We start from the raw sequence: 16951 nt of genomic DNA, 5'->3' as shown, positions 1-16951 counted from the left end.
CCCCCCCCTACTAGTCTTGATTACAAAGAACATGTAGAAATTTGTCCAAAAATTCCGACAATAGAGATTAGAAAAGTTGGAGTTCGATTTTCTAATTTCTTAACGCGAGGAAAATTATTTTGGGAATCCAAAACAAAATTCCATTTTTTTGAATGACTTTTCTATGTCACTCACAATTGTTTGTTCATGTTTTATTTCTAAAATGTGAATTAATGAACATGGGACATTTAAAAATAAAACTTCGTAGAATTCCATTATTTTAAGTGGATACAACAGATAAGTTTTGGTACATGGGTGTTGTAGAGTGTTAACACCTTCCACGAACAAATGACTCCCAAATTCAATTTGATTTATGTAGACCATTTTTTTATTCTAGTAAATGGGTGACCAATCGTACCTTCAACAACCCTAATGACGACTCCAAAGTTTTTTCAAAGATTCTAATGTAGAAAATTAATTTATAGTTAGATAACACTGATATTTATTTACAGATGGCTTTAATGTATTTTTGCTCCATGAGGGTTGGTTACTTCTTATATATATATATATATATATATATGAATAATTTGATTAGATGATCAATAGTTCGAAGTATTAAGATCTTTTAAAATTAAACTTAACCCTGCATTATCCTTTTCCTTTATTTCTAAATACTTCTGATCTTGAAAGTAACAATGATGTTTATCTGCCAAATATGACTTCGTAGTTTTATAAGAACATTTATTTATAATAATAAAAAACCAAGCATGCAAAGAACCTGTTTCCTGCAAAATAAAACTCAGTCTCCCATTCAACATCCAACCCTGGTCATCCACGTTCAACATTTTGTCCAAAGGAAGTCCTTTTTACTTTTGAGTCAATAAACAGCAGCCAATACTTTTTTACCTGACAATTTCATACTTTTGCTGCTAGATTGCTCGCCGTTTGCTGGGTAAAATTTTGATTGATCTTCGGAATGCTCGTGAAGAAGCAATTGAAGTTGCAGATTCAAAGAGTCATCAAGACCATTCGAGGTTAACTGAAAAGAAAGATGTAGACAATCTATTGAAGCCTAGCAGTAAGAATGAGGATATGAGAAAATCCAATACACCAAGTGAAATATCGATGGACCCAGATGATGATGATGATAAAGAGACCAAATATCGCTTGGATCCGAAGTAAGAATTGGGACACTGCTTCATATTTCTCTTAAACTCTTACAGCTTGACTTAATTGTTTCGTTCTTTCCTATCTTTCAGTTATGCTAATGTAAAGACTCCTGAACGCCATGTTAGGACGCGACTTTACTTTACGTCAGTGAGTATAACAATTACAAAATATTAGCTATTCATTTGATTAAATCTTGCATTATGGGAATCCCATATGTTGATCGCTATTTTTATCCCTTTATTGATTCAAACGATGGCCAACTTTTCATGGCATTGATGGAGTTCTTCGTTTTCTTTTTCTGTCAACATACAAAACAAGATGGTTATTTGAACTGTTCTAATGTTTTCTTTAGCTGAGCATGTGGAAAGGAGGCATGATAATTATTGTCTTGTGATCTTTGTTTGATAGCCAGAAATGTTAGCTGTTAAATGTTAATCAAATGGTTTTGGGAGGGGCAATCTCTTCCCCTGCCCTGAGATTGTTGTCTATTATTGTTCTTAGTATACACGCTCAGGTTTCTTATCAAAAAAAAAGAAAAAGAAAAGATCAAATGGTTCTTTTTGTCAAAACAGTTATTTCTTGCAAATCGTTTGTCTCTTGCTTCCATCTGGATTATTCTTCTTGTAGAGGTAAAGTTGTTCAACTCAACTCCCAACTTGACACCCTTCTTTTACTAATCCTTATATTAATTTTGTTGGTAAAGCTTATCTGTGGTCATCTTACCTTCATTTTTATACTCTTCAAGCAACAAACTTTTGCTTACTAGGGGTTCTATTCTTGACTGTGTTATTACTTTTTTCTATTTCATAAAATTTAGCCAAGCTTGTTTTGAAACTTTTTTAATGTTATGAATCATTCTTTTTCGTCACTCCACGTGTGTATTTGATAGTGCTCATATTTAACCATATTCGTTTGAATGACAGGAATCGCATATCCATTCTTTGATGAATGTGATCCGTTACTGTAACCTTGATGAATCTCTTGTTGGAGAGGATAGCCTTGCCTGCCATAGTGCTTTGGAACGGTTGCATAAAACCAAGGAGCTTGATTATATGAGTTATATTGTACTCAGAATGTTCGAGAACACAGAGGTAATTGTGAAGTGAAATGTAATACTTACGTACAATTTCAATCCTTGTTAGGTTGCACATGCTTTCTGTTGGAGCAATATTTTTAGACCTACAACTGATTTCTCAAACAACCACTTGCTCCAGAAATTAGCCTGAGGCTTTTCTGAGTGTGGGCTTCTAGCAACACTGCGTCTTGACTGTAAAAGAACCCATTTTTTGCAAATTTTGCTTATGATAACTAGAGAATTAGGGGCTTTTTGGAATGACTTTATAAATGCTTCAAACTCCTTTTTTAAACACTTAGAAACCAGACCTAAATAGTTGTCCCAATTGCAAGGGTGCTGCATATATGAGGTTTAATGAAGATTCATAGTGCTAGTGCTAAAACCTACTTCAGTCATCCATCTTTTTTCCCCATTCATGATTTCTATCGAGCTTTTCAGTTTTAATCAAACACGGGCAGGTTCAATAAATTAATTTTCTAACATTATCGGTGTTGCTTGAATGACATGCCGCATATTTGGTTAATCAGCTGTAGTAACACATGGTAAATTAAGTCAGTTGAGTGCTAGTTGGTCTGGTTATGTTGTTTATGAAAACAGTGAGCTACATTCTTCGATTGGTCATTCAAGGTTAATAAGGAATGAGATGTCATTTACAAAGCCGGTAGTGTTTAAGGGTTACACAGGTGTCCCACCTTTCTTGTGACCCTCAAGTCCTGCTTGATATCCATGTCCATTCAAGGTCGGACTTCTTGCTCATTGTGCACTCTGATGGCCCTGGGCCTACATCAGGCCCTCTTCATCATAATAAATTCAGATTTGTGTTTCTTACTGAAAAAAAAAAACGAAAAACAAAGCTCTTGTGAGGCTGATTCATTGATTTCAAATAAACTGCAGGTGGCTTTAGAAGATCCTAAAAGGTTTCGCATAGAGTTGACATTCAGCCGTGGTGCAGACCTGTCCCCCTTAGAGGTAATGTAACCGTACCGATAACAAACATCTAAATGTTAAGTTCCCATGAGGAAAGTATCTTGTGTAATATATTCTTCGTTGCTTCTTACTTTCATTATTCCATTTCTAATCTGTGTCCTTAATATTAAAGCACGTTCAAATAAAACTGATTGATTTTATAAACTGGGATAACATAGTGGTATAAATGTCTAATTTCACTTTCCCTTGTGCAATTGAGAACAGTGTTAATTTGACGAGATATGATTCATGTAAGCTGGCTATTGATAATATAAATTAAGGTCATGTTTAGAAGTGATATATATGGAAGTGATTTTGGAATGACCAAAATTATTCCAAAATCACTTGAGGCATGCCCAAAAGCACTAAATGGGCATGACAAAAGTGATGTTAGTTATTCCGAATTACTCTCAAACATGCCCTAAGCATCACTGGGTTCCTAACAGAATTTCCCATGGTTTCCAGTTCAAACTAAGCTAATGTTTCAATCTTGTCTGACAGAAAAACGATAGTGAAGCAACGTCATTGCATCAGGAACATACGCTGCCAATAATGGGTCCAGAGAGGCTGCAAGAAGTGGGATCGTGCCTAACGCTAGAAAAAATGGAAACAATGATGCGTCCTTTTGCAATGCCAGCTGAAGATTTTCCTCCGCCATCAACCCCTGCTGGCTTCTCGGGTTACTTCTCGAAAAGTGCCGCAGTACTCGAGCGTCTGGCAAACCTTTGGCCTTTCCATAAACACTCTACTAATGGAAAGTAAATGCTTCTTTTATCAGAAAAATGAATCTTCTGAAAAATTGAATCTTTCATGGAAGTTCAAGAAATTTTTTGGCATTTCGCCTTTCTATATATATTCGTTTTACCTTCTTTTCTTCTCTGTTTCTTTTCTCGTGGATATGCACAAGGTATAACCTTCATCAGTCAATATTAGTATAACTTGAGTTGAATTTATTAGGTGAAGTTGCATAGCACCAACTTGCTCAACGATGGGTCACCTATAACCCATTTTACACGTTGCTCCATTACGATTGAGAGGATTTTGGAACAAGAATATGCGTTATTCATTATCAAGGATCTACCAACTCAAGGCTTTTGTTTGATTTAAGCTTAGTATCTAACCTCTCAGCTTTTCTTTAGGCTTTTTTTCAGTTTATGGTGATGGTTGAAGCAATCAACTACCTGAAGCCAACCTACTTGGGTAGATGGTATACTCTTTGTCCAGAAAAAAAGAACAATTATTATGCGTGAATGAGAAGTATGAATCTTGTTAAGGTGGTGGAGTACTTACCTAAAGATGCCAATCTAAGTGGGTTGTTGAGTGCGGTCTAGAGACTACCTAGAAGGAGAAATAGATTTCTTAAAGATTTTACAGCCGGAGAGGACACGACCTGAATATATAGTTTCATTTCTTGTGCATGGGCATCTTCTTATAATAGACCCAGACCAAATTATTTTGTTGAGCATTTAAATACCATTCAAAAGTTGGATTGACAGAAAGGATTTACTGTCGGAGTTCATTGATAACAGAGAAGTTATTCTTCATCTAATTGTGTGACAGATTGGAGAGAACCTATAGAATTAGAGTTTGTTTAATTCAAATGCAATGATTGGATTATGGTAAAAAAAAGTGTCGATCTAACACAGCAATGAAGGTCCAACTAGAAGATAAAGAGATTATGGTGTTTGGTGCCTATTTCAAAGTTACACAATACTATTTTGATTTTGCTTGATATGGCTATTTAAGTGCCTACAAAAATATTTAAAATGTTAAAGAAAATAGAGAAATTGGAAGTAATAGCTAGAAAAAAAAAAAGTAATCGTTAGTCTAGGACTCTAGATTTAATGGGAACATTATCATATATTTTACACTTAATAGTATTTTATATGGTTGCAGGTGAAATAATAAATAACTATATCTAATGCATGACTGTCTTTCTCTTCTGCCCTAAGTTTTGATCCTTGCAATTTAGTCCAATTGTGCATCTTTTTTAGTCTCAAGATTTCTTTATTGTATTGGTATGGTAGTAGTTAGCAAGAATTTGTTGTCATGTTTTGACCCGAGAGATAAATATTCAATTTTCACCCCAATTGTTGTTACTTGAAAGTTAAAATAGTAAATTCAATAATATAATTTTAAAGTTGGATTATATTTATTTTTTTTAGACTCATAATTAAAAAAATAATAATAATAAAAATAGAAGCTCATCCAATATAAAATTATTTTAAATTAATCACATCTTACTTTAACTTCTTATGGCTAAGTCGATAAATGTTCATATTATTAGCATAGATAGAAATTATTAAATTTATAATTTTTTTAAAAAAAATTGTTAGCTTAGCTAGTAGCCCACTACACCAATATTCAAATTCTATAGCGAAAGAATACATCAACTATTGGAAAAAGACAATGCTTATTAAATTCCATTCAATTGAAACAGTTAATTATATGATAGTTTTAATTATCATTTAAAGTAAAGTTGATTATGATAAAAATAAAAAGTTAATTAATATTTAACTTTAATGATTCCAATATCCCAATGTTCTCCTTTTATTCGACCTAATCTCTACTTTTGTTTTTCATTTTTCCTTTTATGATGAATAGCTTACCTCTTTCTTAATTTCGTTTAAATTTTTCTTAATCTTACAAGGCAATAAGACTCATTCTTTAATACTTTCAATTAATACACATGTTGCCATAACTAAAGGCATTTTTTTTTTAATTAAATACATAACTTATGATATTCATCAAGACAATGATTATTAAAATGGCTTCAGTGTAAATTTCAATTGAAGAGTAATTCATTTGGTCTTCTTTATGAAAAAAGAGACTTGGATTTACTTTTCTTCTTATGAAATTAGACTTAGACTTAAATTATGAAATTAGTTTTATTTGTTCTAATTTGAAAGCTGAATTCAATTTTTATGTAAAGACTTTTCTGTTGAAATAACAAAATATTTAAAAACTATATGAAATTAATTTTATTTTACCCTCTAATGTATAGTTTTATTTAATAATATTTTCAATTTATTATATTTGTAAATGTTATGTGAGATGATTGAAATTATAACTTGATTTCAAATAAAGTTATATAGAAGAATTAAAAATTAAGATGAAATATTTGTACATTATAAGGGAAAATATAGAATAAAAATAAGGAGGAGAAACAAAAATGGAATTCGGATCCAATCTAAATCATAACTTTGGCATAAAGTAAAAATTCAAAGAAAAAGAAAAAAAGAAAAAAAGAAAAAAAGAAAAAAGAAAAATTGTCTGAACCAAAAAAGTGGAAGATTCTAGATACTCGGGCTGCTCGACACGTGGGATTCTAGACAAAGCATTAGGAAGATAACCAAATCTCAAAATACATTATTTTATTTTTTATACTTTTTAAATCATTATTTTAAAATTCAAATATTGAATTTGAGACAACATTTGTTGGCAACTCTTTTTCAATTGAGGTAATAGTCTATTTATATAATCTTATCGTATGAAAGAAAATGACAAAGTCTATGTATCAAGGGGACAAGCTTTGTGGAAGGATATTTATCCGAATAAAAAAGGCTTAAAAAGCCCTCCCATAAACAGTTATCTATCGGTCTAACACTATTCTACACGACTCTTCTTCTCTTAACTATATTACTAGTTCAATGGAGTTCTACCATGGATAGATCTTCACAGCTCTACCTTGAATAGATCTTCACACACTTAAGAATTCTATTGACGTAACTAAATTAAGATAAGATCATCGTTTTGATATCATTTGTTTTTAGTATAAGCTCTCAAAACTTTGCTTTTAGTTCCTCCAAAAGAGCTCATAATGTAAACAGTGTTTTCATACATCTCCGAAATAAACCTTCAAATAGTCTAAAAACATGGAACCCTGATGTTTTCATACATAACTTTCGAATTTTCTAAATTTTTTTTTATTTTTTTTTTTATCATTAATGTTTTATAAAACAATAACAAAAATCATAGATGAAACTAAATTTCCCCTTAATTCTAGAACGATAGGTGGAGCATCGATCGGTGAGGTGAGGTTGGGACGAAAATCAAGTCAAAAATGGGTCCCAAAAGATATACCTATTCAAATACAATGGTTGAATAACTTAGGGATTCAACAAATGAGACCTTATAATTTCAACAAACTTGGAACTTGCTTGGGAAGAATATTTTGTCCCACACAAAAAAAAATTGAGCATTTCATGGCAGTATCGAAAGAGTCAATATTTGAGGTAAAAACTTGATAGTATAGTCTAATTAATTTAAATTATTTTCTACGGTAGAGCTTAGCTTTATTGACCATTGAATTAAAGCAGTACGATTCATCATTATGACATATGAAATAAGTTTAAAACTTAGAAAAAGTTCAGTTAATTCTAAAATATGACATATGAAATAAGTTTAAAACTTAGAAAAAGTTCAATTAATTCTAAAAATATTGTCAATGTTGTAGAAATAAAATTAGGTGAAAACGGGAAAAATGAAAAAAATAACAAAAAACAAAAGTAGGTGGGAAGAAGTTGAGAGGAAAAACAAAACCATGTACACATTTAACGCTCTACCTAATCTATTTGTATAGGTTTTTATAAAAATACGAACCAAATCTAACTTTGAATCTTATCCATTCAATCTTAATCTTGAGGGATGATCTCGTCCTATTTTATCATGTGAGGCGTCCTATTTTATCATGTGAGGCACACTTCAATATATTATTTCAGCTGTATGCCATGAGTGATTTTGTCTCATGGGATTATATCGTGTAGGGCATGATTCAAGTAGATTCATTTTATATACATGCCATGAGTGACCTCGCATGCAAATTTATATCGTTGGGTATGATCCCAAATTCTCTAAAATATTCTTATTAGGCCCTAAAACTATATAAAATATTAGTACGATTGAAATTTGCTATAAAAAGATCAAATCTAATGAATTGGCCTAAATTTGCCCAATTGAATCAAGATAGACCGATCCAATTGACTCGGTTTTCAATCTTCACCAAAAACGCATGCACACACTTGCATTTCTTGATTTCACTTCGGACGATCAATCCCTTGTACAATCAATCACAATTTCTTCGCCAATCGAAAGTTAGGCTCAAAATTAGGAAGATTCCCACCAAACCACGATGAGTCCAAAGGTATTTTAGCTGGAGAAGGCAAGGAAAGAAAAACTATAAAGTTACCTTAGAGTATATATTGATTTTTACAAGAAGATAACAAGTTCATGAATGAAGATATTATTGATGGTTGGACATAGCTTAAAAAAAATTAGAAACACAAATCTCTATCCTATCATTTTTTCTTCTTTCTTTTTTTCAGTTCAATAATACAAAATTTAAAGATTTAAACATATGATCATATTATTATAAACAAGATTTCTATTATTATATAACAAACCCAAACGTCTTTAAACACAATTACGTGAAGTGAGCAAGTTTGGTATGAGTTTAATTATTGAAGCAATTGGGACAAAACTCATTCCTCCTTTCAAAATTGACCATTTTTTAAAAATGCATTCGTAGAAATATAGAGAGAGTTGTGCGATGGGATGATTTAACAAAAGTGGGAGCGCAGTCACCAACACCGAAACACCTGTACAACAAACTTGTACACTCCAATGTAATGTAATGTAAGTAATGGTTCTTCAAAAAGGTGGAATTTTTATGGAGACCAAATGTACCCGCAAGTACATAATCTTCTTAGAGCGTCCGCTTCTGTGCCACGCCAAAAAGCTGCCAGCTTTATACAGCCTTCGAGCAGAGTGAAATTCGGAGATACCAAAAACTTCTTCTAAGGGTCTCCTTCCCTCTTCCCCTGTTTTCTTCTCGCATTTTCAGGTGTTTTCACTTCATTTTCTTCAGGCTTTTTCTCTGTTGAAGCTTCAAGATGGGGGATAAGGATGAAGTTTTGGAGGCTGTTCTGAAAGAAGCTGTTGATTTGGTACTTTTAATCTGTTTCTATATGGGTTTTTCTTCTATATTGGTCATGTTTTTTCTGGGTTTTTGTTCTTGGTGATTTTGGTTTTGGGTTTGGGATGTATTGAGCTTCTTGAACTTGTAGGAGAACGTTCCGGTTGAAGAGGTTTTTCAGACTTTGAGGTGTAATACTAATGGTTTGACAACAGAGGCGGCTCGTGAGAGATTGGCCATTTTTGGCTACAATAAGCTTGAAGAAAAGAAGGTTTTTCTCTTCACTACTCTCAGCTTAATTCCTTCTCTATTTCGTTTTGTGAAGCTGGAAAGAATAAGATATAAAGCTCCTCTGTTTTTAATTCTATCATATATTTGAATTCTCTGTTAAAGTATAGCTCTGGCGATTTCTACGTTGATTCTGTGGTATTTTTGTTGCAGGAGAGTAAGGTTTTGAAGTTCTTGGGATTTATGTGGAACCCTCTTTCATGGGTCATGGAAGCTGCAGCTATAATGGCTATTGCTCTAGCCAATGGAGGAGTGAGTTTTTAGTCTCTGATCTAAAGAAGTATCTACTTTTGTTTGTATTTTTTGTTTTTTCACTTCCATTTCTGAGCAAATAGTCAAGAATTTTCGTATAGAAAAGAAGATGCATCTTTCAAGTAACTCAGTTAGTGAAAAGATCATTATCTCTTGAACTTTCCTGATGTTGGTTAGTTGTTAAATGTATTTTTCGATGGCTAAGAACGATGTGTTTCGCAGGGAAAACCTCCAGATTGGCAAGATTTTGTTGGGATCATAACATTGTTGCTTATCAATTCAACTATTAGTTTTATTGAGGAGAACAATGCTGGAAACGCCGCAGCTGCACTCATGGCTCGTCTTGCACCGAAAGCTAAGGTTCTTACTATGTTCCATATTGATATAAACCATGAACTTTTATAGCTGAATAGTGTTAGTATCTTAATTATTTTCACTACTTAAAGGTTCTTAGAGATGGGAAGTGGGTTGAGGAGGAAGCATCAGTTCTTGTTCCTGGTGATATAATTAGTGTCAAGCTCGGTGACATTATTCCTGCTGATGCTCGCCTCCTTGAAGGCGATCCGCTGAAGATTGATCAAGTAACGTTATAACCATTTTTAATCTCTCTTTTCCTGGTATTTTGAAAACATTTCAAATGGCGTTTAGTTTTCTTGAGGTGGCTTACTTGAGTGTCCTTGTCGAGTTTGCAGTCTGCACTCACGGGAGAATCGCTACCTGTAACTAAAGGCCCAGGCGACAGTGTCTATTCAGGGTCGACGTGCAAACAGGGAGAAATTGAAGCAGTAGTTATTGCTACTGGTGTTCATACCTTCTTTGGCAAAGCTGCTCATCTTGTGGACTCCACAAACCAAGTGGGTCATTTCCAAAAGGTAATAGTTGATTGTTTGATCAGTTTTGAGTACAAATCTCTTATTGGTTATTGATAGTAATCTTGCTAACAATTCTATTGCTAAATAGGTTTTGACTGCTATTGGGAATTTCTGCATATGTTCCATTGCTGTGGGCATGATTGTGGAGATTATCGTCATGTACCCAATCCAACATCGGGCATATCGTCCCGGGATCGACAATCTCCTTGTTCTTCTCATTGGAGGAATTCCTATTGCTATGCCAACTGTTTTGTCGGTCACGATGGCAATTGGATCACATCGTCTATCTCAACAGGTAGGTAATTCTAGTTGCTAAATACCTGCCCAAGTTCGATCACTTCAACTTATCTCGATGGCTTTCTCAGGGAGCTATCACGAAACGAATGACGGCAATAGAAGAAATGGCTGGAATGGACGTGCTTTGTAGCGACAAAACAGGAACACTGACGTTAAATAAGCTTACTGTTGATAAGACTCTGATAGAGGTTGATGGAAGATTCCACAGTTCATGTTTACATATGTAATGCATCTATGTTGATTTTTCTAACTCACTAATGTTGACTTTTAATAGGTTTTCACCAAGGGAGTGGATGTCGATACCGTTATTCTCATGGCAGCTCAAGCCTCCCGAGTTGAAAATCAGGATGCAATCGATACTGCTATTGTAGGGACATTGAGTGATCCAAAGGAGGTATGTTCAAAATATTGTTTCGACATATACGATAAAATCGAAGTTGGATCTTCACTTTCATTTATGAACTGAAAAGAAATGAGTGAATACTTAACTAGAAGACATGTAAACTTTCATTTGTATTTTTGTTTCGACATATACAATAAAAAAGGCACGAGCAGGAATTCAAGAGGTTCACTTCCTTCCATTCAACCCAACTGACAAGCGGACTGCCCTGACATACATTGATAGTGATGGGAAAATGCATCGGGTCAGCAAAGGCGCTCCAGAGCAGGTAGGATAACGTACCAATATTGTTCAGTTCTTCATTGTTTTGAGGATGCTAATACTCGAAACTTATGTCGTTCTGTATTAGATATTGAATCTTGCGCACAACAAATCAGGGATAGAAAGGAAAGTCCATGCTATAATCGACAAGTTCGCTGAGCGAGGGTTGCGATCTCTTGCAGTGGCATACCAAGTAGCTGTCTTTCTTGATTCTGCATTCAGTTCGTTCGGACTCGTTATCGTTTGTGTAGTTGCTTATGAATCATAAATCGATTTTACAGGAAGTTCCAGAAGGAAGGAAGGAGAGTCATGGAGGGCCATGGCAGTTCATTGGACTAATGCCTCTGTTTGACCCGCCAAGACATGATAGTGCAGAGACAATTAGGAGGGCTTTGAATCTTGGTGTAAACGTTAAAATGATCACAGGTTCAATTATTATACTAAAATTTGAAAATATCTACCACAAAATTGTTTAGGTTGTCATTAACTAAACTTACTTTTAAGTTACTTGTCATTTTAGGTGATCAACTGGCTATAGGAAAGGAAACGGGACGACGTCTCGGGATGGGAACAAATATGTACCCTTCATCTGCATTATTAGGACAGAACAAAGATGAATCAATTTCTGGATTGCCTGTTGATGACTTAATTGAAAAGGCTGATGGATTTGCGGGCGTTTTTCCTGGTAATTTTGTTTCTTTTAAACTATAATTGATCGTGATCAACTGACAACAAACCGAATCTCGTAACACAGTGACACAGGAACGTACGACAATTGAATGCTTTACAAGTTACTTCTAGTGTTCAAGTTACAACTATGAACGTTATCTACCATCAGTATTTGCTTGACTGTAATGCTACATTGTACAGAGCACAAATATGAGATTGTGAAACGTTTACAAGCTCGAAAACATATATGTGGAATGACTGGAGATGGTGTTAATGATGCTCCTGCACTTAAAAAGGCCGATATCGGCATAGCAGTTGCAGATGCAACCGACGCAGCTCGTAGCGCTTCTGATATTGTTCTTACAGAGCCTGGTCTTAGTGTTATCATAAGCGCTGTTCTAACCAGCAGAGCCATCTTCCAGAGGATGAAAAATTACACGGTACACCTGCGTTCACAGCTTAGATAAGTAATATCAAGTGTAATACTTTGAACATTGAGCTTTAAAGTACAAAGTTTATTATATTGTTGATTCCATTTCCAATCTTCAAAATTCATATTTGATCTTAACAATTTACTGTTGCAGATTTATGCAGTTTCAATTACGATCCGTATTGTGGTAAGTTTTAGAGCTTATTGTCAAGAAAAATGAATTCTATCAGGATCCTTTATCACCCTACTTATTAACGTGTCGTCTCGATCGTTTTGGGTTTTATTTTCCTTGGACAGCTTGGATTCATGTTGCTGGCCCTAATATATCAATTTGACTTCCCACCTTTCATGGTCCTGATCATTGCTATCCTCAATGATGGTTTGTATTTGGTTCTTAAACTTAGAGAGATAACTTTGTTTATATATTGATATACTGTAGCTCTACCTTCTTCTTTTTTGCTCCTAGTGTTCAACTACAATATATTTATGCTTGCCAGGTACCATAATGACAATATCAAAGGATAGAGTGAAACCTTCTCCTCTGCCAGATAGCTGGAAACTGGCGGAGATTTTTGGCACTGGAATTATTCTTGGCGGTTATTTGGCTATGATGACCGTTATTTTCTTCTGGGCGGCTTACAGAACTGACTTCTTTCCTGTGAGTTTAGTAATTTTGATGAGATAATGGAAACTGTTATGTTTAGAAGTAGAGATGAAAGTACACAGACCTTATTTCCCAGTTCTGTCAGCTAAGTATTTAATTCTAGCTGCGAGATGATAATATTATACTCATGTTATTCTGTGACACATCGGTTGGAGAGAGGAATGAAACATCCCTTATAAGGGTGTGGAAATCTCTCCCTAGTAGATGCGTTTTAAAAACCTTGAGGAGAAACCCGAAAGGGAAAGTCCAAAGAGGATGATATCTGTTAGCGGTGGGCTTGAGCTGTTACAAATGATATCAGAGTCAAAACACCGGGCGATGTGCCAGCGAGGACGCTGAGCCATCAAGGAGGTGGAGTGTGAGATCTTACCTTGTTAGAGAGGGGAACGAAACATTCCTTATAAGGAAGTGTAAACCTCTCCCTAGTGGACGCGTTTTAAAACCTTGAGGAGAAGCCTGAAAGAAAAGCCCATAGAGAACGATATCTGCTAGTGGTGAGCTTGGCTGTTACATACCAAAAAGTGAAATAATTTCATGACTTACTTTCAGTGCCTTCTCAGCTTTCTGTAGGATATTAATCTTGTTCCTTGATATCTTCTTAATGATGGTCCTTCACAAACATGAATTTCTTTAGAACTTCCATGTTCTCAACTTCTCAAGCATTCATTGTCAAAATCTTTGAAGAGAGTTATGATATCAAAAGCATTGATGTTCCTATGTGATTTCAGCGTACATTTGGGGTTTCTAGCCTTCAGAAGAAGGATGAGGATGATTTCAGAAAGCTAGCTTCAGCAATATACCTGCAAGTGAGTACAATTAGTCAGGCTCTCATCTTTGTTACACGATCTCGGAGTTGGTCATTTATGGAGCGGCCTGGGCTGTTATTGGTTGCAGCTTTTATTGTTGCTCAGCTGGTGAGTGAACTGTTAGATTCTAGCCACATCTTGAGGTCTAATTTTTGATATCCTTGATTCATTAATCATCATAAATGAACAGATTGCTACACTGATTGCTGTCTATGCAAACTGGAGTTTTGCTGCAATAGAAGGAATTGGCTGGGGCTGGGCTGGTGTGGTTTGGCTTTACAACCTCGTCTTTTATTTCCCACTTGACATAATCAAGTTTGCAATCAGATATGCCATTAGTGGTAGAGCATGGGACCTTGTCATTGAACAAAGGGTATGCCTTCTCACTGTTTGAACAGCATACTTAGTTGAACTCCCACTTCCTCTGATTCTGAGCTTCTTCTACAGATTGCCTTTACAAGGAAGAAGGATTTCGGAAAGGAAGAGCGTGAGCTCAAATGGGCCCATGCGCAAAGGACACTTCATGGGCTGCAGCCACCTGAGGCTAAGATGTTTTCTGAGCGCACAACTTATACAGAACTCAATCAAATGGCTGAAGAAGCAAAACGACGAGCTGAAATTGCAAGGTAAAATCAATTGAAAGTCTAAAAATTTTTACCTCCAAGAAACTTATTATAAAGCTAAAAATGAACTGACATGAACCACGTCTATTTGAGAGCATTCCACTGTATTTTCACAGCTTAATCCTGCAGCTTCCACAAGTGCTGCATGCTTTCTTAACACTTGAAATGAAGGAATAAACGCAACAGACTTTTTATTGTTTATGTACCTTGTTTCGGCGCAGGCTGAGAGAGCTGCACACATTGAAAGGTCACGTTGAATCAGTGGTGAGGCTGAAGGGTCTTGATATCAACACAATTCAGCAGTCATACACAGTATAGTGAACAGAAGCTTTTAAATCTGCACGACGTAGTTATCAATCAGACGGCGAGAAGAATGGAGATCATTCTTGATATACTTATATGAATGTATAAAAGTCCTGATAAACATGTAATTTGCCATACTTAAGTTCAAAATATGTAGCATGAATATTATGATCATCCTTGGTTCCCTTCATGTAGCTACACGATCATTGCCTGGGTGAGAATATATGCGAAGAGTGAGGAAGAAGAGGTAATTTACATCCTTTTTTTGTCGTCCATGAAAAAAAAAATCTCAGTATCATTTTTTTTTAAGATAAACAATGAACTCTTTATAGATGAGCTAGATGAAGTTTGTCCGACATTTTACAAAACGAACATAAATTAAACCCACAGCAGAAAATTGAAAATTGATCGATTATATATTGGTTTGTTTCCTTTCTCTAAGGAAATGATATCTATACAAGGTATTGAAATTGGTTCATGATAAATACTTCAATCAGCTTTCATAGAAATGGCACTGGAACACTGTGCTTCTTGTTTACATTGGCCATGGCCATGTATCGTGTGCGCATTCCTATGGGTGCGTCTTCGTCAGGCCCTTCCCAGAAGGGTGCCTTGTCTTCACCTACTAAACGCCAGTAACCAGTCCTCAGAGCCTCGGCCTGCTCATCAGTGCTGTTTTCTAGCAAGGCCTGGACTCGAGAGTTGATGCCAAGTGAACCCAGAAACTGAGACTGGGTCATTGGGCCGTATACAGCAACATCTCCTGCGGTAAAGATAGAAATTATCAATCTGATTCTACTCCTCCCTTCAAAGAACAAATATAGAAAATGGAAAATAGAAATGAGAACCAACAACCTAGGATCTTCTTTACATCCCAGAAATGCAGCAAATTTTTTAGAGAAAGAGCACTGCATTAATTGTAAAAATGAGAGTATACCAGAGTGCCGGGGAGTTTGAAAGCCCTGGAAAACTCTCTTTAAGCTTAGTGTTAAATCACCATTAAGCCAAAAGCTTCAGTTGATTATCACGTTTAACTTGATGATTTAATGATCTGCTAAAGATGAGCACCTGAAATGTCCTTCGCAGCATGCCGTATAGAAGAAAAATCAACATATGCACTAAGATCAGCAGAACCAGGATTGTCGAGGATGTCAACGAACGTGTGTTTTCGAATTGCCTGCAAAAGTTCATAGGGTATCAAACCATTTCAAGTTTATTAATGCATTATAGTATATTTAACAGAAATAAAACCTCAGATAATAGACACTAAGAACAGCCACCATGAACGTTTGCTTAGCACTGGCATTTAGCAGTATAATAATCTGAAGCAAAAGAAAATTCATGACTGATGATAGCAATTTCCCGAACCTGCAGACTATCTGAAACAACTCCATTAAGGCCATAATCAATAATAAGAGCGCCACCTCCATCAGAACTTATTCTACGTGTAATAGTTTGAGTCAACTCCATTCCTTTGGGGCAAATCTCAATCTGATCAACATTAGCGATCTCTTCATTTGAAGAGTATTTGTAGCGTTTCATCAAAAAGATAGTTGCAGGTGTTGGTTCGGGAGATGGAACAAATTTAAACCTATATGATTTGTACAAAAATTGTCAAATAAATTAGATTAAATTTGCAAAGAGACTAATCACAGAACAATGCCATTAATCCTTACTTGGAACCTTCTGCTACGTCTACCATTTTTTCATACCAGCCACGAGAAGTCCTCTAGACGGAGTGAGATATCAATTTCAAGATTGATTAAATAAATAAAATGTTGAAAGGGTCTTCTTCAATGTAAACGAACAATTACTGGACTTAAATACAAAACATGGATATTCCTATGATAAGTGATCCATAGGGAGGTATCTACACTTCATGTGTTGTCATACATTCACTTACTAAGAAAATAGACAAAAAAAAAAAAAAAAAAAAAAAAAAAAAAAAAAAAAAAAAAAAAAAAAAAAAAAAAAAAAAAAAA

The 16951-nt window shown here is 35.0% G+C and overlaps 3 protein-coding genes across 4 annotated transcripts in view; 2 read left to right on the top strand and 1 right to left on the bottom strand.

The window, feature by feature from the left end:
• Positions 1-4041, top strand: part of LOC111487048 (inositol hexakisphosphate and diphosphoinositol-pentakisphosphate kinase VIP2-like) — a 24437-nt gene extending 20396 nt beyond the window's left edge. Inside the window, exons 27-31 of one of the 2 annotated variants that reach the window (XM_023134268.1) lie at positions 913-1157; positions 1239-1296; positions 2073-2240; positions 3119-3193; positions 3692-4041. In XM_023134268.1, coding sequence (XP_022990036.1) covers positions 913-1157; positions 1239-1296; positions 2073-2240; positions 3119-3193; positions 3692-3952 — 807 coding nt within the window. In that variant the 3' untranslated portion in view covers positions 3953-4041. The remainder of the gene's footprint in view (positions 1-912; positions 1158-1238; positions 1297-2072; positions 2241-3118; positions 3194-3691) is intronic. The other variant, XM_023134269.1, reaches the window with a different exon arrangement.
• Positions 4042-8756: 4715 nt separating this feature from the next.
• Positions 8757-15159, top strand: LOC111487087 (ATPase 11, plasma membrane-type-like). The gene is made up of 21 exons (XM_023134314.1): positions 8757-9135; positions 9256-9375; positions 9546-9644; positions 9867-10004; positions 10091-10225; positions 10337-10516; positions 10605-10811; positions 10882-11001; positions 11088-11207; positions 11359-11481; positions 11563-11667; positions 11756-11900; positions 11995-12159; positions 12345-12583; positions 12728-12760; positions 12871-12952; positions 13071-13231; positions 13966-14151; positions 14234-14416; positions 14491-14669; positions 14888-15159. The coding sequence occupies exons 1-21, from the start codon at positions 9082-9084 to the stop codon at positions 14982-14984; spliced, it is 2871 nt and encodes a 956-aa protein (XP_022990082.1). The 5' UTR covers positions 8757-9081; the 3' UTR covers positions 14985-15159.
• Positions 15160-15300: 141 nt separating this feature from the next.
• Positions 15301-16951, bottom strand: part of LOC111487089 (protein arginine methyltransferase NDUFAF7 homolog, mitochondrial-like) — a 4373-nt gene continuing 2722 nt past the window's right edge. Inside the window, 4 exon segments of the mRNA XM_023134315.1 lie at positions 15301-15732; positions 16038-16146; positions 16338-16560; positions 16646-16698. Of these exon segments, the coding sequence (XP_022990083.1) occupies positions 15470-15732; positions 16038-16146; positions 16338-16560; positions 16646-16698 (648 nt within the window). The 3' untranslated portion in view covers positions 15301-15469.

The sequence above is a fragment of the Cucurbita maxima genome, unplaced genomic scaffold (genome assembly GCF_002738345.1).
Source record: "Cucurbita maxima cultivar Rimu unplaced genomic scaffold, Cmax_1.0 Cma_Scf00012, whole genome shotgun sequence".
NCBI lineage: Eukaryota > Viridiplantae > Streptophyta > Magnoliopsida > Cucurbitales > Cucurbitaceae > Cucurbita > Cucurbita maxima.
Note: the sequence above shows the minus strand (reverse complement) of the source record. Positions and strands in the feature narration are given on the sequence as shown.